At 47.3% G+C, this 27124-nt stretch overlaps 1 protein-coding gene across 2 annotated transcripts in view; it reads left to right on the forward strand.

Annotated features, from left to right (window-relative positions):
- The window catches only part of sgk1 (serum/glucocorticoid regulated kinase 1), a 93098-nt gene that overhangs the window by 30786 nt on the left and 35188 nt on the right, over positions 1-27124 (forward strand). For both annotated transcript variants that reach the window (XM_055885605.1, XM_055885604.1), the window contains exons 3-4: positions 3597-3803; positions 16082-16145. In XM_055885605.1, the coding sequence (XP_055741580.1) occupies positions 3597-3803; positions 16082-16145 (271 nt within the window). The remainder of the gene's footprint in view (positions 1-3596; positions 3804-16081; positions 16146-27124) is intronic.

Raw genomic sequence — 27124 nt, forward strand, 5'->3', positions numbered from 1 at the left:
CTCTCTCTCTCTAACACCCATCTATCTCTCTCTCTCTCTCTCTGTCCACCCTCAAGTCTTTTTTTACAGTGTTATGCTAGGTTGTATAACTGTCCTCAGAAACGCATCAAAGAGTTGCTCCATAATATCAACACTGAACAGAGAGGTATTCAGCCCTATGTTAGCTTCACACACACACACACACACACACACACACACACACACACACACACACACACACACACACACACACACACACACACACACACACACACACACACACACACACACACACACACACACACACACACACACATACACCACACACACACACACCCACCACACACACCACACACACCACACACACCACACACACACACACACACACACGCAGCGAATGTGTTAGTGTAGCAGAGTAAACAAAGAGATGAGAGGTTTATGGATTCGTCACAACTCACGAGAAGAAGAAATGTAAGTGACTGAGAATAAACAATGAGGGTTGCACAGAGTACACCATGGATGGGAAGGGTTTGTGTTAACCTGTTGTGTGTACAGCTCTAAACTAATAGACAGTGTATCTATATAAACTAATAGATAGTGTATCTATATAAACTAATAGACAGTGTATTTATATAAACTAATAGACAGTGTATCTATATAAACTAATAGACAGTGTATCTATATAAACTAATAGACAGTGTATTTATATAAACTAATAGACAGTGTATCTATATAAACTAATAGACAGTGTATCTATATAAACTAATAGATAGTGTATCTATATAAACTAATAGACAGTGTATCTATATAAACTAATAGACCGTGTATCTATATAAACTAATAGACAGTGTATCTATATAAACTAATAGACAGTATATCTATATAAACTAATAGATAGTGTATCTGTATTCCACAAAGTGTCTTCCAGTAGGAGCTGATCTGTTTTGATCCTGGACCCAGGTATTTATATATACACACACACACACACACACACACACACACACACACACACACACACTCACACTCACACTCACACTCACACTCACACTCAAACACACACAGGCCACATGAAACATAACACATTTTTCTGGCACTATCTTAGGAAAAGCCGATACGTCGGAACGTTGAGGAGGGGGATTATCCTGGTTCTCATGGGGCATTCTAGAACACGGTCATTCACAGTGAGACAACAATCCCTGTTTCCACTGGGCTGGGGGTCAGAGAACGTGACCTCTGGCCCAGAGAACGTGACCCCTGGCCCAGATAACGTGACCTCTGGCCCAGAGAACGTGACCTCTGGCCCAGAGAACGTGACCCCTGGCCCAGATAACGTGACCTCTGGCCCAGAGAACGTGACCCCTGGCCCAGAGAACGTGACCTCTGGCCCAGAGAACGTGACCTCTGGCCCAGAGAACGTGACCCCTGGCCCAGAGAACGTGACCCCTGGCCCAGATAACGTGACCTCTGGCCCAGAGAACGTGACCCCTGGCCCAGAGAACGTGACCTCTGGCCCAGAGAACGTGACCCCTGGCCCAGAGAACGTGACCCCTGGCCCAGAGAACGTGATCCCTGGCCCAGAGAACGTGACCTCTGGCCCAGAGAACGTGACCTCTGGCCCAGAGACCGTGACCTCTGGCCCAGAGAACGTGATCCCTGGCCCAGAGAACGTGACCTCCGGCCCAGAGAACGTGACCCCTGGCCCAGAGAACGTGACCTCTGGCCCAGAGAACGTGACCCCTGGCCCAGAGAACGTGACCTCTGGCCCAGAGACCGTGACCTCTGGCCCAGAGAACGTGATCCCTGGCCCAGAGAACGTGACCTCCGGCCCAGAGAACGTGACCCCTGGCCCAGAGAACGTGACCCCTGGCCCAGAGAACGTGACCTCTGGCCCAGAGAACGTGACCCCTGGCCCAGAGAACGTGATCCCTGGCCCAGAGAACGTGACCCCTGGCCCAGAGAACGTGACCTCTGGCCCAGAGACCGTGACCTCTGGCCCAGAGAACGTGATCCCTGGCCCAGAGAACGTGACCTCCGGCCCAGAGAACGTGACCCCTGGCCCAGAGAACGTGACCCCTGGCCCAGAGAACGTGACCCCAGACCGACTGACTCCTGTGTCATGGATAGCTAGATACTTTAATAACATCTAACACTATCTCGTAATATTATCTTCCTTCCAAATCGCACCCTATTCCCTTTAAAGTGCACTACTGTTGACCAGAGGGCCCAAAGGGAAAAGGGTGCCATATTGCTATGTAAATATTTACTAGGTTATATAGTATTATCTAATGTAAATATATACTAGATCATATATACTATTATCTAATGTAAATATCTACTAGATTATATATAGTATTATTTAATGTAAATATCTACTAGGTTAAATACACTATTATCTAATGTAAATATCTACTAGGTTATATAGTATTATTTCATGTAAATATCTACTAGCTTATATAGTTTTATTTAATGTAAATATCTACTAGGTTATATACTATTATCTAATGTAAATATCTACTAGGTTATATAGTATTATTTAATGTAAATATCTACTAGGTTATATACTATTATCTAATGTAAATATCTACTAGGTTATATAGTATTATTTAATGTAAATATCTACTAGGTTATATACTATTATTTAATGTAAATATCTACTAGGTTATATAGTATTATTTAATGTAAATATCTGCCATGTACTAATGATATTGACCCCCGTGTGTGTGTTGTGTGGACGTTGTGTGGACGTTGTGTGGATGTTGTGTGGACGTTGTGTGGACGTTGTGTGGACGTTGTGTGGACGTTGTGTGGACGTTGTGTGGATGTTGTGTGGATGTTGTGTGGACGTTGTGTGGACGTTGTGTGGACGTTGTGTGGACGTTGTGTGGATGTTGTGTGGATGTTGTGTGGATGTTGTGTGGATGTTGTGTGGACGTTGTGTGGATGTTGTGTGGATGTTGTGTGGATGTTGTGTGTATTGTGTTTGGATGTTGTGTGGATGTTTGACCAGGGCCTATAGAGTAGTGCAATACTTTTGACCATAGCCTATAGGGGTAGTGCACTAGTTTTGACCAGGGCCTATATGGGTAGTGCCCTAGTTTTGACCAGGACCTATAGGGGTAGTGCCATAGTTTTGACCAGGGCCTATAGGGGTAGTGCTCTAGTTTTGACCAGGGCCTATAGGGGTAGTGCACTAGTTTTGACCAGGGCCTATAGGGGTAGTGCACTAGTTTTGACCAGGACCTATAGGGGTAGTGCCCTAGTTTTGACCAGGGCCTATAGGGGTAGTGCACTTGTTTTGACCAGGACCTATAGGGGTAGTGCCCTAGTTTTGACCAGGGCCTATAGGGGTAGTGCACTAGTTTTGACCAGGACCTATAGGGGTAGTGCCCTAGTTTTGACCAGGGCCTATAGGGGTAGTGCACTAGTTTTGACCAGGGCCTATAGGGGTAGTGCCCTAGTTTTGACCAGGGCCTATAGGGGTAGTGCACTATGTAGGGAATAGGGTGCCATTAGGGAGGTAGCCTGTATTAACATTTAAATGCATAGATGTTTTAAAAATATTTTAAATAGTAATGTATGAAGTAAAGATTTGTTTGTGTATTGTCTCGGTCCTACAGGTCAGGAAGTGGAAGATGTTGAGCCGTCACCACGTCGATGCTAAGCAGAAGGAGGCGGAGTCTGAGGTGCACCTTGGGGGCGGTCCTTGGGGGGTGAGCACCAACCACCAGCTGGCTAGCCCTGTCATGCTGGAGTGCTGTGTCTGCAGTGGACCCTTCGTTAGCTACGCTCTGGAAGAGGCCTGGCAGCCACGGCAACGCACACAGGTACTGGGCTAGCCGCTAACAGCTAAACGCTAACTTTACCTTGATAACACACACAGGTGGGCTAGCCGCTAACAGCTAAACGCTAACTTTACCTTGATAACACACACAGGTGGGCTAGCCACTAATGGCTAACTGCTATTTTTAAATTCATAACACACACACAGGTACTGGGCTAGCCGCTAACAGCTAAATGCTAACTTTAACATGATAACACACACAGGTCCAAGATGGCGTAGCAGTGTAGGCGTGTTTTGTTTCGTCCTCTCGTGTACTTTTGTATTTTTCGTATTTTTTGTATATATATATATATTTTTTTTCTATCTCTTTTCGATTTTTAATTCTATTATACCCTCCTGTAACCTACCTCACCCAATGTGATACGGAATCGCTATTATTTTTTAACTTTGGAACACATTCAAGAACCCCCAGTAGCTAACCAGCTAATCAGCTACAAGCTATTTAGTCATTTTTAGCCACTGCTAGCAGCTTTTACCTTCTGCACAGACACCGGCCCTGTTATTAGCCTGGATATTACTCACCAATTTACCAGCATCGGACTGTCTCTCCACAACAACGCCGGATTCCTGCCGTAATCCCTGAGCCACTACTTCTGATCCTCACAGCTAGCTTGCAGCTAGCGCCACTGCCTCGAAGCTAGCACCAGTTAGCAAACAAAATTCTACAATACCTTGGATTCTCTGTCGTCACGGCGCCCCGCCGCACCACCACGTCTGGTCTGCCGACGAATACCCCATCCGCTGTGCCCTCAACCGGCCTCCGTCTGAGCAGACCCCCTCCGTCTGAGCAGACCACCCCCGGGCTACTAACTTTAAACGCCGCGTGCTAGCGTAGTGGCGGCTTCCCTGCTCCATCTACGGCTGCCCCCCCGGACACTATGATCACTTGGCTACATAGCTGATGCCTGCTGGACTGTCCATGAATTCACGCTACTCCATTCTGTTTATTTGTGTTTTATCTGTCGGCTCTGTGTTTTAACTCAGGCTCTGAGTGTGTAGTTAATCCGACCCTCTCTGCCTAGTCATCGCCATTTTACCTGCTGTTGTTGTGTTAGCTGACTAGCTGCTGTTGTCTCACCTGTTGTTTTAGCTAGCTCTCCCAATCAAGACCTGCAATTACTTAATGCCTTACTATATGTCTCTCTCGAATATCAATATGCCTTGTATACTGTTGTTCAGGCTAGTTATCATTGTTTCAGTTCACAATGGAGCCCGTAGTTCCACTCCCCGTACCTCTGATACCTCCTTTGTCCCACCTCCCACACATGCGGTGACCTCACCCATTGAGACCAGCATGTCCAGAGATACAACCTCTCTTATCATCACCCAGTGCCTGGGCTTGTGTACCCGTACCCCACCATACCCCTGTCTGCACATTATGCCCAGAATCTATTCTACCACGCCCATAAATCTGCTCCTTTTATTCCTTGTCCCCAACGCTCTAGGCGACCAGTTTTGATAGCCTTTAGCCGCACCCTCATCCTACTACTCCTCTGTTCCTCGGGTGATGTGGAGGTAAACCCAGGCCCTGCATGTCCCCAGTCACCCTCATTTGTTGACTTCTGTGATCGAAAAAGCCTTGGTGTCATGCATGTCAACATCAGAAGCCTCCTCCCTAACTTTGTCTTACTCACCGCTTTAGCACACTCTGCCAACCCTGATGTCCTTGCCGTGTCTGAATCCTGGCTTAGGAAGGCCACCAAAAATTCTGAGATTTCCATACCCAACTATAACACTTTCCGTCAGGATAGAACTGCCAAAGGGGGAGGAGTTGCAATCTACTGCAGAGATAGCCTGCAAAGTTCTGTCATACTTTCCAAGTCTATGCCCAAACAGTTCGAACTTCTAATTTTAAAAATTAATCTCTCCAGAAATAAGTCTCTCACTGTTGCCGCCTGCTACCGACCCCCCTCAGCTCCCAGCTGTGCCCTGGACACCATCTGTGAATTGATCGTCCCCCATCTAGCTTCAGAGTTTGTTCTGTTAGGTGACCTAAACTGGGATATGCTTAACACCCCGGCAGTCCTACAATCTAAGCTAGATGCCCTCAATCTCACACAAATCATCAAGGAACCCACCAGGTACAACCCTAAATCCGTAAACATGGGCACCCTAATAGACATTATCCTGACCAACTTGCCCTCCAAATACAACTCTGCTGTCTTCAATCAAGATCTCAGCGATCACTGCCTCATTGCCTGTATCCGCCACGGGTCCACGGTCAAACGACCACCCCTCATCACTGTCAAACGCTCCCTAAAACACTTCTGCGAGCAGGCCTTTCTAATCGACCTGGCCCGGGTACCCTGGAAGGATATTGACCTCATCCCGTCAGTTGAGGATGCCTGGTCATTCTTTAAAAGTTACTTCCTCACCATATTAGACAAGCATGCTCCGTTCAAAAAATGCAGAACCAAGAACAGATATAGCCCTTGGTTCACTCCAGACCTGACTGCCCTCGACCAGCACAAAAACATCCTGTGGCGAACTGCAATAGCATCGAAGAGTCCCGCGATATGCAACTGTTCAGGGAAGTCAGGAACCAATATACGCAGTCAGTCAGAAAAGCAAAGGCCAGCTTTTTCAAGCAGAAATTTGCATCCTGTAGCTCTAACTCCAAAAAGTTCTGGGATACTGTAAAGTCCATGGAGAACAAGAGCACCTCCTCCCAGCTGCCCACTGCACTGAGGCTAGGTAACACGGTCACCACCGATAAATCCGTGATAATCGAAAACTTCAACAAGCATTTCTCAACGGCTGGCCATGCCTTCCTCCTGGCGACTCCAACCTTGGCCAACAGCTCCGCCCCGCCCGCTGCTACTCGCCCAAGCCTCCCCAGCTTCTCCTTTACCCAAATCCAGATAGCAGATGTTCTGAAAGAGCTGCAAAACCTGGACCCATACAAATCAGCTGGGCTTGACACTGATCAGCTGGGCTTGCTACTGAGTCTGTCTTATCGACAGACTCAGTAGCCTCGGTTTTTCTAATGACTGCCTTGCCTGGTTCACCAACTACTTCGCAGACAGAGTTCAGTGTGTCAAATTGGAGGGCATGTTGTCCGGTCCTCTGGCAATCTCTATGGGGGTACCACAGGGTTCAATTATCGGGCCGACTCCTTTCTCTGTATATATCAATGTTGTTGCTCTTGCTGCGGGCGATTCCCTGATCCACCTCTACGCAGGCGACACAATTCTGTATACTTCTGGCCCTTCCTTGGACACTGTGCTATCTAACCTCCAAACGAGCTTCAATGCCATACAACACTCCTTCCGTGGCCTCCAACTGCTCTTAAACGCTAGTAAAACCAAATGCATGCTTTTCAACCGTTCGCTGCCTGCACCCGCACGCCCGACTAGCATCACCACCCTGGACGGTTCCGACCTAGAATATGTGGACATCTATAAGTACCTAGGTGTCTGGCTAGACTGCAAACTCTCCTTCCAGACTCATATCAAACATTTCCAATCCAAAATCAAATCTAGAGTCGGCTTTCTATTTCGCAACAAAGCCTCCTTCACTCACGCCGCGAAACTTACCCTAGTAAACCTGACTATCCTACCGATCCTCGACTTCGGCGATGTCATCTACAAAATAGCTTCCAATACTCTACTCAGCAAACTGGATGCAGTTTATCACAGTGCCATCCGTTTTGTCACCAAAGCCCCATATACTACCCACCACTGCGACCTGTATGCCCTAGTCGGCTGGCCCTCGCTACATGTTCGTCGTCAGACCCACTGGCTCCGGGTCATCTACAAGGCTATGCTAGGTAAAGTGCCGGAGACTTTTATCTCCCTCAACAACTTTAAACATCTGCTATCTGAGCAGCTAACCGATCGCTGCAGCTGTACATAGTCCATCGGTATATAGCCCACCCAATTTACCTACCTCACCCCCATACTGCTTTTATTTATTTACTTTTCTGCTCTTTTGCACACCAGTATCTCTACTTGCACATGATCATCTGATGATTTATCACTCCAGTGTTAATCTGCTAAATTGTAATTATTCGATTTATTGCCTACCTCATGCCTTTTGCACACATTGTACATAGATTCTCTTTTTTTCTACCATGTTATTGACTTGTCTATTGTTTACTCCATGTGTAACTCTGTGTTGTTGTCTGTTCACACTGCTATGCTTTATCTTGGCCAGGTTGCAGTTGCAAATTAAAACTTGTTCTCAACTAGCCTACCTGGTTAAATAAAGGTGAAATAAAAAATAAAATAAAATAAAACGGGTGAGCTAGCCACTAATGGCTAACTGCTATCTTTACCTTGACAACGCACAAATCAAATATTGGTTGCCACAAGCTTCGTAAACAACAGGTGTAGACTGACAGTGAAATGTTTACTTACAGAACCTTCCCAACAACGCAGAGAGAAAAAGTAGAGAAATAATTGAAAAATAATAACACAAGGAAAAAATACACACTGAGTAACAATATATTCAATGATATAGTCAATGATAACTTGGCTAAATACACGGTGTACCAGTACTGAGTCAATGATAACTTGGCTATATACACAGGGTACCAGTACTGAGTCAATGATAACTTGGCTATATACACAGGGTACCAGTACTGAGTCAATGATAACCTGGTTATATACACAGGGTACCAGTACTGAGTCAATGATAACTTGGCTATATACACAGGGTACCAGTACAGAGTCAATGATAACTTGGTTATATACACAGGGTACCAGTACTGAGTCAATGATAACTTGGCTATATGCACAGGGTACCAGTACAGAGTCAATGATAACTTGGTTATATACACAGGGTACCAGTACTGAGTCAATGATAACTTGGCTATATACACAGGGTACTAGTACTGAGTCAATGATAACTTGGCTATATACACAGGGTACCAGTACTGAGTCAATGATAACTTGGCTATATACACAGGGTACCAGTACAGAGTCAATGATAACATGGCTATATACACAGGGTACCAGTACAGAGTCAATGATAACTTGGTTATATACACAGGGTACCAGTACTGAGTCAATGATAACTTGGTTATATACACAGGGTACCAGTACTGAGTCAATGATAACTTGGCTATATACACAGGGTACCAGCACTGAGTCAAGGATAACTAGGTTATATACACAGGGTACCAGTACAGAGTCAATGATAACATGGCTATATACACAGGGTACCAGTACTGAGTCAATGATAACTTGGCTATATACACGGGGTACCAGTACTGAGTCAATGATAACTTGGCTATATACACAGGGTACCAGTACTGAGTCAATGATAACTTGGCTATATACATGGGGTACCAGTACTGAGTCAATGATAACCTGGCTATATACACAGGGTACCAGTACTGAGTCAATGATAACTTGGCTATATACACAGGGTACCAGTACTGAGTCAATGATAACTTGGCTATATACACAGGGTACCAGTACTGAGTCAATGTGCATTGGTACGAGGTAATTGAGGGAGACACAGTATGTTCACATAGGTAGGGATAAAGTTACTAGGCAACACGATAGTTAACAAACAGCAGTAGAACTGTATGTGATGAGTCAAGAGTTAGTGCATAATGGAAAAATGCAGAGACTCCGGGTAGCTATTGGTTAACTCTTTAGCAGTCTTATGGCTTGGGGGTAGAAGCTGTTCAGAGTCCTGTTGGTTCCAGACTTGGTGCATCGGTACCGCTTGCTGTGCTGGTAACAGAGAGAACAATCTATGACTAGGGTGGCTGGAGTCTTTGACAATTTTTATGGCCTTCCTCTGACACCGCCTGGTATAGAGGTCATGGATGGCAGGAAGCTTGGCCTGAGTGGTCTCGGTGCCTTACGCACCACCCTCTGTAGCGCCTTGCGATCAGGCAGTTGTCATACCAGGCGGTGATGCAGCTAGTCAAGATGCTCTCACTGGTGCAGCTGTAGAACTTTATGAGGATCCGAGGGCCCATGACAAGTCTGCTGTCATGTCTTCTTCATTACTGTGCATGTGTGTGTGTGGACCATGTTTATTCCTTAGTGATGTGCATATAGATGGGCTAGCCGATAATAGCTAAAAGCTAACTTTAAAACAGGTGGGCTAGCCCTCTAACTAACCGCTAACTTTAACTTTATAACACACAGGTGGGATAGCCACTAACTGCTGCCACCTATGTTAAATGGAGAGAGTGATTGACCACCTCACTTAGAGAAGTATGCAAGTGCAAAAATATTTCCCTCTCTCTCTTCCTCTCTCACTCCAAACTGTGAGAGATTCTTTCCCCAATAAAAAAAATACAAAAATCCTTTCTAAATGATTAATGAAGTCCTAATTTTGGCATTGTCATGGATACCGCAGGTCCTGCAGTTCCCTCAGCTAGCTCAGTCAACATACACACTGCAGAGAGACAGAGAGAGACGCACAGTGCCCGCAAAATGAGCTGGAAACTGAGCTGCACTTCCTAACCTCCTGACAAATGTATGACCATATTAGAGACACATATTTCCCTCAGATTACACAGACCCGCAAAGAATTGGAAAACTAAATCAAATGTTGATTCTATTGGGTGAAATAGCACAGTTTGAAATCACAGCATCAACATTTGTGACCTGTTGCCACAAACACCATATTTATATTTATCTATTTTCCCTTTTGTACTTTAACTATTTGCACATCGTTACAACACTGTATATAGACATAATATGACATTTGAAATGTCTTTATTTTTTAGGAACTTTTTTTAAAGTGTAATGGTTACTGTTAATTTTATATTGTTTATTTCATTTTTGTTTATTATCTATTTCACTTGCTTTGGCAATTGTAAACAGAGAGAGAGAGAGAGAGAGAGAGAGAGAGAGAGAGAGAGAGAGAGAGAGAGAGAGAGAGAGAGAGAGAGAGAGAGAGAGAGAGAGAGAGAGAGAGAGAGAGAGAGAGAGAGAGAGAGAGAGAGAGAGAGAGAGAGAGAGAGAGAGAGAGAGAGAGAGAGAGAGAGAGAGAGAGAGAGAGAGAGAGAGAGAGAGAGAGAGAGAGAGAGAGAGAGAGAGAGAGAGAGAGAGAGAGAGAGAGAGAGGCATAGGGGAATGGAGACAGAGTTAGAGGGGAAGGTAGGAGAGAGGACCAGAGGAAAGGTAGGAGAGAGGACCAGAGGAAAGGTAGGAGAGAGGACCAGAGGGAAGGTAGGAGAGAGGACCAGAGGGAAGGTAGGAGAGAGGACCAGAGGGAAGGTAGGAGAGAGGACCAGAAGGACGGTAGGAGAGAGGACCAGAAGGACGGTAGGAGAGAGGACCAGAAGGACGGTAGGAGAGAGGACCAGAGGGACGGTAGGAGAGAGGACCAGAGGGAAGGAGGAGAGAAAATCAGAGGAAAGGTAGGAGAGAGGACCAGAGGAAAGGTAGGAGAGAGGACCAGAGGAAAGGTAGGAGAGAGGACCAGAGGGACGGTAGGAGAGAGGACCAGAGGGAACGAGGAGAGAGGATCAGAGGAAAGGTAGGAGAGAGGACCAGAGGGAAGGTAGGAGAGAGGACCAGCGGGAAGGTAGGAGAGAGGACCAGTGTGACGGTAGGAGAGAGGACCAGTGTGACGGTAGGAGAGAGGATCAGAGGAAAGGTAGGAGAGAGGATCAGAGGAAAGGTAGGAGAGAGGACCAGAGGGAAGGAGGAGAGAGGATCAGAGGAAAGGTAGGAGAGAGGACCAGAGGGAAGGTAGGAGAGAGAGAAAGAAAAAGAGAGAGTCATGGAGGAGCTGGGTACATATGGAGAGTGGACCAGAGGGAAGGTAGGAGAGAGGACAAGATGGAAGGTAGGAGAGAGGACCAGTGTGACGGTAGGAGAGAGGACCAGAGGGAAGGAGGAGAGAGGATCAGAGGAAAGGTAGGAGAGAGGACCAGAGGGAAGGAGGAGAGAGGATCAGAGGAAAGGTAGGAGAGAGGACCAGAGGGAAGGTAGGAGAGAGAGAAAGAAAAAGAGAGAGTCATGGAGGAGCTGGGTACATATGGAGAGTGGACCAGAGGGAAGGTAGGAGAGAGGACAAGATGGAAGGTAGGAGAGAGGACCAGTGTGACGGTAGGAGAGAGGACCAGAGGGAAGGAGGAGAGAGGACAAGATGGAAGGTAGGAGAGAGGACCAGTGTGACGGTAGGAGAGAGGACCAGAGGGAAGGAGGAGAGAGGATCAGAGGAAAGGTAGGAGAGAGGACCAGAGGGAAGGAGGAGAGAGGATCAGAGGAAAGGTAGGAGAGAGGACCAGAGGGAAGGTAGGAGAGAGAGAAAGAAAAAGAGAGAGTCATGGAGGAGCTGGGTACATATGGAGAGTGGACCAGAGGGAAGGTAGGAGAGAGGACAAGATGGAAGGTAGGAGAGAGGACAAGAGGGAAGGTAGGAGAGAGGACAAGATGGAAGGTAGGAGAGAGGACCAGGTGGAAGGTAGGAGAGAGAGAAAGAAAAAGAGAGAGTCATGGAGGAGCTGGGTACATATGGAGAGAGGACCAGAAGGAAGGAGAGAGACAGAGAGAGAGAGTCATGGAGGAGCTGGGTACATATGGAGAGTGGACCAGAGGGAAGGAGAGAGAGAGAGAGAGAGAGTCATGGAGGAGCTGGGTACATATGGAGAGTGGTATACGTTGTCTCCTGTGATGAACACAACCCCTCCATCTCCCTCCATAATCCTATCTTTCTGGTCTTGTTCCTGTATTCTGATAGTTAGTGTTACAGGCATTGGTTTTTCCATGTATGTTTTGAGGTTGGACTTTAGCACGTATAACTCGTTAGCATGTATGGCGCACCAATTGGTGTCACCTAATCAGTCAGTATGTGTTAGCAGGAAGGTGTTTCAGCTGTGCTGGCCCAGGTGATATTTAACAGTGTCTGGCCCAGGTGATATTTAAGAGTGTTTGGCCCAGGTGATATTTAACAGTGTTTGGCCCAGGTGATATTTAAGAGTGTCTGGCCCAGGTGATATTTAACAGTGTCTGGCCCAGGCCCATGCACATTTGTGGCCTGCTGGAGGTCATTTTGCAGGGCGCTGGCAGTGCACCTCCTTGCACAAAGGCGGAGGTAGCGGTCCTGCTGCTGGGTTGTTGCCCTCCTACGGCCTCCTCCACGTCTCTTGATGTACTGGCCTGTCTCCTGGTAGCGCCTCCATGCTCTGGACACTACGCTGACAGACACAGCAAACCTTTTTGCCACAGCTCGCATTTAAGTGCCATCCTGGATGAACTGCACTACCTGAGCCACTTGTGTGGGTTGTAGACTCCGTCTCATGCTACCACTAGAGTGAGAGCACCGCCAGCATTCAAAAGTGACCAAAACATCAGCCAGGAAGCATAGGAACTGAGAAGTGGTCTGTGGTCTTTTTTTGGGGGGGTGTCTTGCTAATTGCCCATAATTTCCACCTTTTCTCTATTCCATTTGCACAACAGCATGTGAAATTTATTGTCAATCAGTGTTGCTTCCTAAGTGGACAGTTTGATTTCACAGAAGTGTGATTGACTTGGAGTTACATTGTGTTGTTAATTTTCCCTTTATTTTTTTGAGCAGTGTATTTTTCTCTAAATTGTAAAAAGTACTTTGTGGTTTTTTTTTCACTTCCTCCAATCACTTCCTTCTTCATCTTCCCCTTTTGCTCTCTTCCTACAATCATTTCCTTCTTCATCTTCCCCTTTTGGTCTCTTCCTCCAATCATTTCCTTCTTCATCTTCCCCTTTTGCTCTCTTCCTCCAATCATTTCCTCCTTCATCTTCCTACATTCAGTCCAGTAGTAGTTGTAAAGAAAATAATTCATCAAGGTCCTCCATGGAGATTAGATACAATATTTCCTTATGTTTGACCCTCAATCTTTTAAGTTTCTTTACCTCACTTCATGGCTGTTTGTCGTATTTCAAACTTCATTATTTCCCATAAGACATTGTAAATAGATCAGCTTTTCTAAAATGTTCTCGTATAATATCTTTGGCGTCCATCTTGAATGTATCATCTCCCAACAGCCTACTACTGAGTTTGCAATAACTCTGATAATTATTTAACTTTTACGATCAGCAACAACAGTTGATTCAATGGATACTTTGACTATTTTCTAATGAATTAGAAAATCAACCAGAAGTCAATTTTTTGACTGTCTGTACATGTCCTTGTTAGACCAAGTGAAGTCCTATTTAATCAGGATATTTAGATTTCCACATGGCAACACGTAGATTATTCAACTCAAGATGATCAGTGATGGGTTTATTAGGATGGGATCGATGTCAATCATCACATTAGAAACAACTAAAATCTCCACCTGGGATCCTTTTTATATCTTGAAATAGACCTTTAACGCTCATTTTCAAATTCTTGAAATCGTTTGTTGTTGGATGCATAGATATTTCCCGAATACCGCACCCCCCCCCCCCCCCCTCCCCCGGTAAAGTAGCCTTACTCAAGGAGGAGGGAGACATTGTGTAGTTTTTACAATAAGGAGTTAATCGCCCGTAGGCAGTGTTAGCATGCCAGTTCTCAGGTTAGTCTTATCTCATTCAAGTGTTTAGTCTTTACAACAAAAGGCATCTTTTCACCCAGTAATTAGGCTTCTGTTTTGTTTCCCAGTTCCAGCTCTTAGGCTCTGGCTCTTTGTCAAGGGTTCTAAATTGGCCGCCCTTCATTCCCATCCAATTATCACTCTTGCACCTTCCTTTTGATCTGCAGCCACTATCGACCACAGCTTCTCCCGTCTCACGTTGTCCGCAGAGGTCAGATTCTCTGTGAACCTCAACTTTGGCTTGATGAGATACTCACAGTTGTTCGCTCGCATCCAGAGAGAAGATCCCGTGTAGATCTGTTGATGAACCGGATGATGGTTGTCCTCGGCCTCTTGTCTTGATCCTTGAGTCTTCCCAAACGATTAACGATGTCCACATCTTCCTGAAGTTCGGCTTTGGATTAGGGGAATGACAGATGTCAACAACTCTGGAATGACAGCTCCACAGACGTCAACAACTCTGGAAGGACAGCTCCACAGACGTCAACAACTCTGGAAGGACAGCTCCACAGACGTCAACAACTCTGGAAGGACAGCTCCACAGACGTCAACAACTCTGTGTTTTGATTTCCTCACCCGCCTGTTCCGGTATCCCATAAAGCCTCAGGTTCCATCTGCACTGGTATCTCTCTGCCTCGTTCACCATTTTGCTCCAGTTCAGCAACTTTCCTTTCATTTTCCTGGCAGGTAACTTCCACATTCTTCATATCACTTATTATGTTTTGTTTTTTTACTTCTTCAGAGATTAAAGTCAACAGATTTCTTCATTGGCCTCAATTTTCACCTTATTCTTCCTATCCATGTCCTCCATGCCATCTGACCTCTCATCTATTTTCCGAAGTCAAAAGAATCACAACATTGTTTTGCATATTCAAGAAGTGACATACCCTCTTGCCTTCTCATCCTTTTCTCGTGGGACTCGACTGGAGTGTCGGGGTCGTGAGGCGGTAATTGGATGGGCGCAGGTTGTCAGCATTGTACGTGCACATCAACGGTCCACCACCACCAACAGCAGCATTATTTTCCACAGTCACATTCTAAAGAGGAGTACCAGCTGATGATTTCTCCATTTATTTTCTTTTTGATCCGGCCGTGGGAGATCCCATGTAGACAAGCTAGTTCTTTAGCTAGCCTGGCTAGCTAGCTAAAGCTTGGCTAGTTGATGTTGTTGCTAACTCAAGTTGATGGGAGTTTCCATATAGACAAGTTAGTTTTTTAGCTAGCTAGTTTAGCTAAACAGTTAGCTAGCCAACATTAAATTGGCTAGCTAGCTAAAGCTTGGCTAGTTGATGTTGTTGCTAACTCAAGTTGACTTTTCAGTTTTTAGAGGTAAATAATGAGTGAAAAGTAATCAATTACTTTGGTAAACAAACTACCATATTCATACCATGTTTTAAGGCCCTAGAACTCTCCAAATGCTAATATTTGGTTGAGCAAATCTAACATTTTCTTCAGCTACCAAAAATCGCATCTGCACTGGCCGCCATCTTGCATTCCCCCAGTTCTGGTAGTTAGCATGAGGTCAGTGGATTTCAAAAGTCCTATAAAACGATAACAAAAAAATCCTAGTGCTCAGATTCCTTCTTGAGCTGAACACACACACACACACACACACACACACACACACACACACACACACACACACACACACACACACACACACACACACACACACACACACACACACACACACACACTCTCACACACAGAAACACAGACAAACACACACACACACACACACACTCACTCTCTCTCTCTCACACACACTTAACGTTTCTCTTGTTTTCTAGGCGATGGATCTGTACTACCATAGTGAACCAGACCCAGAGTACTACTGCTGTCCCAACGACTCTAGTAAGTCTACCTTACACCTACCTCTCTCTCCCCCTACCCTCCCCCTGTCTCCCCCTACCCTCCCCCTACCCTCCCCCTCTCTCCCCCAAATGGCACCCTATTACCTATATAGTGCCCTACTTTGACACAAACCCTAGCCAGATCTGTCCCCCTGTTGTCGCTCCTCAATTCACTCCATTCAGCCATAGAGACTGTTACATAACGACATGTTTCCACAGAGAGCTATGCCCTTATTAAAAACACATTAGTCATCAGGTCCAGTTAAAGCAGGGAGTCAACGTCACTCTCCCCCTCTCCTCTCCTCTACCCTCCTCTCACCTTCTCTCCTCTCCCCTCATCTCAACCTCTCCTCTCCCCTCCTCTCACCCCTCCTCTCACATTCCTATTATGTACTTTTTACTCCTTACATTTTACCTGACACCCAAAAGTACTTATTATATTTTGAATCAAATCATATTTGATCAAATCCAATTTTATTGTTCACATACACACATTTAGCAGATGTTATTGCGGGTGTAGCAAAATGCTTGTGTTTCCTGCTTCAACAGTGCAGTAATATCTAACAATACACAACAAATACACACAAATCTAGTGTAAAATATTGGAATTAAGGCCTCCCGGGTGGCCTAGGGCACTGCACTACAGCGCTAGCTGCGCCACCAGAGTCTCTGGGTTCGCGCCCAGGCTCTGTCGCAGCCGGCCGCGACCGGGAGGTCCGTGGGGCAACGCACAACTGGCATAGCGTCGTCCGGGTTAGGGAGGGTTTGGCCGGTAGGGATATCCTTGTCTCATCGCGCTCCAGCGACTCCTGTGGCGGGCCGGGCGCAGTGCGCGTTAACCAAGGTGGCCAGGTACACGGTGTTTCCTCCGACACATTGGTGCGGCTGGCTTCCGGGTTGGAGGCGCGTTAAGAAGCAGTGCGGCTTGGTTGGGTTGTGCTTCGGAGGACGCATGGCTTTCGACCTTCGTCTCTCCCGAGCCCGTACGGGAGTTGTAGCGATGAGACAAGATAGTAATTACTAGCGATTGGATACCACGGAAATTGGGGAGAAAAGGGGAGAAAATTTATTTAAAAAAATAAATGAAATAATAATAAATAAATATTGGAATTCAGAAATATATAAATATTAGAACCAGCAATGTTGCAGTGGCATTGACTAAAATACAGTAGAATAGAATACAGTATATACATATGAGATGAGTAAAGCAGTATGTAAATATTATTAAAGTGACTAGTGTTCCATTATTAAAGTGACCAGTGGTTCCATGTCTATATATATAGGGCAGCAGCCTCTAAGGTGCAGGGTTGAGTAACCGGGTGGTAGCTGGCTAGTGATGGCTATTTAACAGTCTGATGGCCTTGAGATAGAAGCTGTTTTTCAGTCTCTCGGTCCTAGTTTTGATGCACCTGTACTGACCCCGCATTCTAGATGGTAGCGGGGTGAACAGGCAGTGGCTCGGGTGGTTGTTGTCCTTGATGATCTTTTTGGCCTTCCTGTGACATCGGGTGGTGTAGGTGTCCTGGAGGGCAGGTAGTTTTCCCCCGGTGATGCGTTGGGCTGACTGCACCACCCTCTCGAGAGCCTTACGGTTGTGGGCGGATCAGTTGCCGTACCAGATGGTGATACAGGCTGACAGGATGCTCTCAATGGTGCATCTGTAAAAGTTTGTGAGGGTTTTAGGTGCCAAGACAAATTTCTTCAGCCTCCTGCGCATTCTGTTGCGTGTTCTTTACCACACTGTCTGTGTGGGTGGTCCATTTCAGGTCGTCAGCGATGTATACGCCGAGGAACTTAAAGCTTTCCACCTTCTTCACTGCGATCCCATCAATGTGGATAGGGGGCCTGCTCCCTCTGCTGTTTCCAGAAGTCCACGATCAGCTCCTTCGTTTTGTTGACATTGAGGGAGAGGTTATTTTCCTGGCACTACTCCGCCAGGGCCCTCACCTCCTCCCTGTAGGCCGTCTCGTCATTGTTGGTAATCAGGCCTGCTATGGTTGTGTCGTCTGCAAACTTGATGATTGAGTTGGAGGCGTGTGTGGCCACGCAGTCATGGGTGAACAGGGAGTACAGGAGAGGGCTGAGCCCTTGTGGGCCCCTGTGTTGAGGATCAGCGTAGCGGAGATGTTGTTACCTACCCTCACCACCTGGGTGCGGCCCGTCAGGAAGTCCAGGACCCAGTTGCACAGGGCGGGGTTCAGACCCAGGGCCTCAAGCTGAATGATGACCTTGGAGAGTACCATGGTGTTGAAGGCTGAGCTATATTCATTGAACAGCATTCTTTCCCATCTCTTTCCCATCTCTTTGAATCTCTTTGAATCTCTTTGAATCTCTTTGAATCTCTTTACCATCTCTTTCCCATCTCTTTCCCATCTCTTTCCCATCTCTTTCCCATCTCTTTCCCATCTCTTTACCATCTCTTCTTTCCCATCTCTTTCCCATCTCTTTCCCATCTCTTTACCATCTCTTTACATCTCTTTACCATCTCTTTACCATCTCTTTCCCATCTCTTTCCCATCTCTTTCCCATCTCTTTACCATCTCTTTCCCATCTCTTTCCCATCTCTTTCCCATCTCTTTACCATCTCTTTACCATCTCTTTCCCATCTCTTTCCCATCTCTTTACCATCTCTTTCCCATCTCTTTCCCATCTCTTTCCCATCTCTTTCCCATCTCTTTCCCATCTCTTTCCCATCTCTTTACATCTCTTTACCATCTCTTTACCATCTCTTTCCCATCTCTTTCCCATCTCTTTCCCATCTCTTTACCATCTCTTTCCCATCTCTTTCCCATCTCTTTCCCATCTCTTTCCCATCTCTTTCCCATCTCTTTCCCATCTCTTTACATCTCTTTACCATCTCTTTACCATCTCTTTCCCATCTCTTTCCCATCTCTTTCCCATCTCTTTACCATCTCTTTACCATCTCTTTCCCATCTCTTTCCCATCTCTTTACCATCTCTTTACCATCTCTTTCCCATCTCTTTCCCATCTCTTTCCCATCTCTTTACCATCTCTTCTTTCCCATCTCTTTCCCATCTCTTTCCCATCTCTTTACCATCTCTTTACCATCTCTTTCCCATCTCTTTCCCATCTCTTTCCCATCTCTTTACCATCTCTTCTTTCCCATCTCTTTCCCATCTCTTTCCCATCTCTTTACCATCTCTTTCCCATCTCTTTCCCATCTCTTTCCCATCTCTTTACCATCTCTTTACCATCTCTTTCCCATCTCTTTCCCATCTCTTTCCCATCTCTTTACCATCTCTTCTTTCCCATCTCTTTCCCATCTCTTTACCATCTCTTTCCCATCTCTTTACCATCTCTTTCCCATCTCTTTACATCTCTTTCCCATCTCTTTCCCATCACTTTACCATCTCTTTCCCATCTCTTTCCCATCTCTTTCCCATCTCTTGACCATCTCTTTCCCATCTCTTTCCCATCTCTTTCCCATCTCTTTCCCATCTCTTTACCATCTCTTTCCCATCTCTTTCCCATCTCTTTCCCATCTCTTTCCCATCTCTTTACCATCTCTTTACATCTCTTTACATCTCTTTACCATCTCTTTCCCATCTCTTTCCCATCTCTTTCCCATCTCTTTCCCATCTCTTTCCCATCTCTTTCCCATCTCTTTACCATCTCTTGACCATCTCTTGACCATCTCTTTACCATCTCTTTCCCATCTCTTTCCCATCTCTTTCCCATCTCTTTACCATCTCTTTCCCATCTCTTTCCCATCTCTTTCCCATCTCTTTCCCATCTCTTTCCCATCTCTTTACCATCTCTTTCTCATCTCTTTCCCATCTCTTTCCCATCTCTTTCCCATCACACTAGTAGATCAACTTACCTAACTTTCCCATCTCTTTCCCATCTCTTTCCCATCTCTTTACCATCTCTTTACATCTCTTTACATCTCTTTCCCATCTCTTTACCATCTCTTTACCATCTCTTTCCCATCTCTTTCCCATCTCTTTCCCATCTCTTTACCATCTCTTTCCCATCTCTTTCCCATCTCTTTACCATCTCTTGACCATCTCTTGACCATCTCTTTACCATCTCTTTCCCATCTCTTTCCCATCTCTTTACCATCTCTTTACCATCTCTTTACCATCTCTTTCCCATCTCTTGACCATCTCTTGACCATCTCTTTACCATCTCTTTCCGATCTCTTTCCCATCTCTTTCCCATCTCTTTCCCATCTCTTTCCCATCTCTTTACCATCTCTTTCCCATCTCTTTCCCATCTCTTTCCCATCTCTTTCCCATCTCTTTACCATCTCTTTCCCATCTCTTTACCATCTCTTTCCCATCTCTTTACCATCTCTTCTTTACCATCTCTTCTTTCCCATCTCTTTCCCATCTCTTTCCCATCTCTTTCCCATCTCTTTACCATCTCTTTACCATCTCTTTCCCATCACACTAGTAGATCAACTTACCTAACTTTCCCCTAACTTTCCCAACATCATTTTACCAATCAGTTTACCAGGATTTTAACACTCAACATGTACCAGTATGTACTGGTTATAAGTTAGACACATCACAGTATTCTGACTAGCTGGTACTGGCTGACTGGTACTGACTGACTGGTACTGACTGACTGGTACTGACTGACTGGTACTGGCTGACTGGTACTGGCTGACTAGTTCTGGATGACTGGAACTGACTGACTGGTACTGGCTGACTAGTACTGACTGGTACTGGCTGACTGGTACTGGCTGTTACTGGCTGACTGGTACTGGCTGGTACTGGCTGACTGGTACTGGATGGTACTGGCTGACTGGTACTGGCTGACTGGTCCTGGCTGGTACTGGCTGACTGGTACTGGCTGACTTGTGCTGACTGACTGGCTGGCTGACTGGTACTGGCTGACTGGTCCTGGCTGGCTGGTACTGGCTGACTCGTACTGGCTGACTGGTACTAAGTGACTGGTTCTGGCTGACTGGTACTGGCTGACTGGGATATGACTCCTTACGTCAGGCCAGTCAGGGAGACCATCTACTGGGATATGACTCCTTACGTCAGGCCAGCCAGGGAGACCCTCTACTGGGATATGGGATATGACTCCTTACGTCAGGCCAGCCAGGGAGACCATCTACTGGGATATGACTCCGTACGTCAGGCCAGCCAGGGAGACCCTCTACTGGGATATGACTCCTTACGTCAGGCCAGCTAGGGAGACCCTCTACTGGGATATGGGATATGAGTCCTTACGTCAGGCCAGCCAGGGAGACCATCTACTGGGATATGACTCCGTACGTCAGGCCAGCCAGGGAGACCCTCTACTGGGATATGACTCCGTACGTCAGGCCAGCCAGGGAGACCAACTACTGGGATATGACTCCTTACGTCAGGCCAGCCAGGGAGACCATCTACTGGGATATGACTCCGTACGTCAGGCCAGCCAGGGAGACCATCTACTGGGATATGACTCCGTACGTCAGGCCAGCCAGGGAGACCCTCTACTGGGATATGACTCCTTACGTCAGGCCAGCCAGGGAGACCCTCTACTGGGATATGACTCCTTACGTCAGGCCAGCCAGGGAGACCTTCTACTGGGATATGGGATATGACTCCTTACGTCAGGCCAGTCAGGGAGACCCTCTACTGGGATATGGGATATGACTCCTTACGTCAGGCCAGCCAGGGAGACTCTCTACTGGGATATGACTCCTTACGTCAGGCAAGTCAGGGAGACCCTCTACTCGGATATGGGATATGACTCCTTACGTCAGGCCAGCCAAGGAGACCATCTACTGGGATATGACTCCTTACGTCAGGCCAGCCAGGGAGACCCTCTACTGGGATAAGACTCCTTACGTCAGGCCAGCCAGGGAGACCATCTACTGGGATATGACTCCTTACGTCAGGCCAGTCAGGGAGACCATCTACTGGGATATGACTCCTTACGTCAGGCCAGCCAGGGAGACCCTCTACTGGGATATGACTCCTTACGTCAGGCCAGCCAGGGAGACCTTCTACTGGGATATGACTCCTTATGTCAGGCCAGTCAGGGAGACCCTCTACTGGGATATGACTCCTTACGTCAGGCCAGTCAGGGAGACCATCTACTGGGATTTGGGATATGACTCCTTATGTCAGCCCAGCCAGGGAGACCCTCTACTGGGATATGACTCCTTACGTCAAGCCAGCCAGGGAGACCTTCTACTGGGATATGACTCCTTATGTCAGGCCAGTCAGGGAGACCTTCTACTGGGATATGACTCCTTACGTCAGGCCAGTCGGGGAAACCCTCTACTGGGATATGACTCCTTACGTCAGGCCAGTCAGGGAGACCATCTACTGGGATATGGGATATGACTCCTTACGTCAGGCCAGTCAGGGAGACCCTCTACTGGGATATGACTCCTTACATCAGGCCAGCCAGAGAGACCATCTACTGGGATATGACTCCTTACGTCAGGCCAGTCAGGGAGACCATCTACTGGGATATGACTCCTCAAGTCAGGCCAGTCATGGAGACCATCTACTGGGATATGACTCCTTACGTCAGGCCAGCCAGGGAGACCCTCTACTGGGATATGACTCCTTACGTCAGGCCAGTCAGGGAGACCCTCTACTGGGATATGGGATATGACTCCTTACGTCAGGCCAGTCAGGGAGACCATCTACTGGGATATGGGATATGACTCCTTACGTCAGGCCAGCCAGGGAGACCATCTACTGGGATATGGGATATGACTCCTTACGTCAGGCCAGCCAGGGAGACCCTCTACTGGGATATGAGTCCTTACGTCAGGCCAGCCAGGGAGACCCTCTACTGGGATATGACTCCTTACATCAGGCCAGCCAGGGAGACCTTCTACTGGGATAGGACTCCTTACGTCAGGCCAGCCAGGGAGACCCTCTACTGGGATATGGGATATGACTCCGTACATTAGGCCAGTCAGGGAGACCATCTACTGGGATATGACTCCGTACGTCAGGCCAGCCAGGGAGACCATCTACTGGGATATGACTCCTTACGTCAGGCCAGCCAGGGAGACCATCTACTGGGATATGACTCCTTACGTCAGGCCAGTCAGGGAGACCATCTACTGGGATATGACTCCTTACGTCAGGCCAGTCAGGGAGACCTTCTACTGGGATATGACTCCTTACGTCAGGCCAGCCAGGGAGACCATCTACTGGGATATGACTCCTTACGTCAGGCCAGCCAGGGAGACCATCTACTGGGATATGACTCCTTACGTCAGGCCAGCCAGGGAGACCCTCTACTTGGAAATGACTCCTTACGTCAGGCCAGTCAGGGAGACCATCTATTGGGATATGGGATATGACTCCTTACGTCAGGCCAGCCAGGGAGACCCTCTACTGGGATATGACTCCCTACGTCAGGCCAGTCAGGGAGACCCTCTACTGGGATATGACTCCTTACGTCAGGCCAGCCAGGGAGACCATTTACAGGGATATGACTCCTTACGTCAGGCCAGCCAAGGAGACCCTCTACTGGGATATAACTCCTTATGTCAGGCCAGCCAGGGAGACCATCTACTGGGATATTACTCCTTACGTCAGGCCAGCCAGGGAGACCCTCTACTGGGATATGACTCCTTACGTCAGGCCAGCCAGGGAGACCCTCTACTGGGATATGACTCCTTACGTCAGGCCAGCCAGGGAGACCCTCTACTGGGATATGACTCCTTACGTCAGGCCAGCGAGGGAGACCCTCTACTGGGATATGACTCCTTACGTCAGGCCAGTCAGGGAGAACATCTACTGGGATATGACTCCTTACGTCAGGCCAGCCAGGGAGACCATCTACTGGGATATGACTCCTTACGTCAGGCCAGCCAGGGAGACCCTCTACTGGGATAAGGGATATGACTCCTTACGTCAGGCCAGCTAAGGAGACCATCTACTGGGATATGACTCCTTACGTCAGGCCAGCCAGGGAGACCCTCTACTAGGATATGGGATATGACTCCTTACGTCAGGCCAGTCAGGGAGACTCTCTACTGGGATATGACTCCTTACATCAGGCCAGCCAGGGAGACCCTCTACTGGGATATGACTCCTTACGTCAGGCCAGCCAGGGAGACCATCTACTGGGATATGACTCCTTACGTCAGGCCAGTCAGACTGGGATATGACTCCTTACGTCAGGCCAGTCAGGGAGACCCTCTACTGGGATATGGGATATGACTCCTTACGTCAGGCCAGCCAGGGAGACCCTCTACTGGGATATGACTCCTTACGTCAGGCCAGCCAGGGAGACCATCTACTGGGATATGACTCCTTACGTCAGGCTAGCCAGGGAGACCCTCTACTAGGATATGGGATATGACTCCTTACGTCACGCCAGTCAGGGAGACTCTCTACTGGGATATGACTCCTTACATCAGGCCAGCCAGGGAGACCCTCTACTGGGATATGACTCCTTACGTCAGGCCAGCCAGGGAGACCATCTACTGGGATATGACTCCTTACGTCAGGCCAGTCAGACTGGGATATGACTCCTTACGTCAGGCCAGTCAGGTAGACCGTCTACTGGGATATGGGATATGACTCTGTACATCAGGCCAGTCAGGGAGACCATCTACTGGGATATGACTCCGTACGTCAGGCCAGCCAGGGAGACCCTCTACTGGGATATGACTCCTTACGTCAGGCCAGTCGGGGAGACCATCTACTGGGATATGAGTCCTTACGTCAGGCCAGCCAGGGAGACCATCTACTGGGATATGACTCCTTACGTCAGGCCAGTCAGGGAGACCATCTACTGGGATATGGGATATGACTCCCTACGTCAGGCCAGTCAGGGAGACCATCTACTGGGATATGACTCCTTACGTCAGGCCAGTCAGGGAGACCCTCTACTGGGATATGACTCCTTACGTCAGGCCAGCCAGGGAGACCATCTACTGGAATATGACTCCTTACGTCAGGCCAGCCAGGGAGACCATCTACTGGGATATGACTCCTTACGTCAGGCCAGCCAGGGAGACCCTCTACTGGGAAATGACTCCTTACGTCAGGCCAGTCAGGGAGACCATCTATTGGGATATGGGATATGACTCCTTACGTCAGGCCAGCCAGGGAGACCCTCTACTGGGATATGACTCCGTACGTCAGGCCAGTCAGGGAGACCCTCTACTGGGATTTGACTCCTTACGTCAGGCCAGCCAGGGAGACCATTTACAGGGATATGACTCCTTACGTCAGGCCAGCCAAGGAGACCCTCTACTGGGATATGACTCCTTATGTCAGGCCAGCCAGGGAGACCATCTACTGGGATATTACTCCTTACGTCAGGCCAGCCAGGGAGACCCTCTACTGGGATATGACTCCTTACGTCAGGCCAGCCAGGGAGACCCTCTACTGGGATATGACTCCTTACGTCAGGCCAGCCAGGGAGACCCTCTACTGGGATATGACTCCTTACGTCAGGCCAGCCAGGGAGACCCTCTACTGGGATATGGGATATGACTCCGTACATCAGGCCAGTCAGGGAGACCATCTACTGGGATATGGGATATGACTCCGTACATCAGGCCAGTCAGGGAGACCTTCTACTGGGATATGACTCCTTACGTCAGGCCAGTCAGGGAGACCCTCTACTGGGATATGACTCCTTACGTCAGGCCAGCCAGGGAGACCATCTACTAGGATATGACTCCTTACGTCAGGCCAGTCAGGGAGACCCTCTACTGGGATATGACTCCTTACGTCAGGCCAGCCAGGGAGACCATCTACTAGGATATGACTCCTTACGTCAGGCCAGCCAGGGAGACCCTCTACTGGGATATGACTCCTTACATCATAGATCAATATATTAGCTTTCTATCTGGTTTTGGTTGTTTAAGTTGACTTTGAAAGTGTTCTTCCATCCAGAAAATTACTACTTATATTTTACCCACCTAAGAATTTACTATACTGAAGAAGAAAAAAAATGTAATTATCTCCAATGACTTGTCGTGGAAATTACCCCCAGGCACACCTGAAGTCAATCTTAATCAAAGGAATCATTCCGTATTATCAGCAAAGCTGGAAAGGTTCCAACCAACTCAATGCACTGTAGTAGTACAGGTCTGTCAGGAGCTCCCCCGGGGCAGTCCCGTTAGGTCTCTGATTTACTGATCACACAGACAAGTTATACTTGCATGATTTACATTATTCAATATTCATAATTCATTCCTCATTAACGTTTGGTTCTTAATAACATGTGACCGACCAATACCTCACGAGGGGAGGAAGGGGAGGAAGAGGAAGAAGGAAGGGGGGAGAGGAGGAAGGGGAGGAAGGGGAGGAAGGGAGGGGGGTGAGGAGGAAGGGGAGGAAGGGGAGGGGAGGGGTGAGGAAGAAGCTGAGACCTTGAAACGGAACAGCCCTTTCTGATGCCTAAATAATGTTAATTAGACTGATAGTGAGGATTCCTCCCAAGCACCATCAATCAGTCACTTGTATGAACCCAGTCTAATTGGGTATTAGAAAAGGACAAACATCAAATGATCCTTCTCTCGCTCTCTCTCTCAATTCAATTCAATTCAATTTTATTAAGGGCTTTATTGACATGAGAAACATATGTTTACATTGCCAAAGCAAGTGAAATAGATAAACAAGTGGAGAGAAAAAAAGTGAAATAAACAATAAAAAGTGAACAGTAAATATTACACTCATAAGTTCCAAAAGAATGGAGACATTTCAAATGTCATATTATGTCTCTCTCAATCTCTCTTGACTGTTTATCTCTGTGAGGTTGGCCGGTGTTACAGCCAACAGACCCATGTTGTTTCTGGCTGTTGTGTCTTTGAGATCAATTCAATATGAACTTGATAGAGATGTAATTTTAGACAGTTTTTCGTGGTCATTATAGCCCTGCAGGTGGGCACTACCCAGTAGAGAAGATTTACATTTACAATTGAAGCATGGGGGGAGGAAGAGGAGGAAGGGAGGTGGGGGGTGAGGAGGAAGGGGAGGAAGAGGAAGGTGATGAAGGGGAGGAAGAGGAAGAAGGGAGGGGGGGTGA

Source organism: Salvelinus fontinalis, chromosome 27, assembly GCF_029448725.1.
Source record: "Salvelinus fontinalis isolate EN_2023a chromosome 27, ASM2944872v1, whole genome shotgun sequence".
In the NCBI taxonomy this organism is placed as follows: domain Eukaryota; kingdom Metazoa; phylum Chordata; class Actinopteri; order Salmoniformes; family Salmonidae; genus Salvelinus; species Salvelinus fontinalis.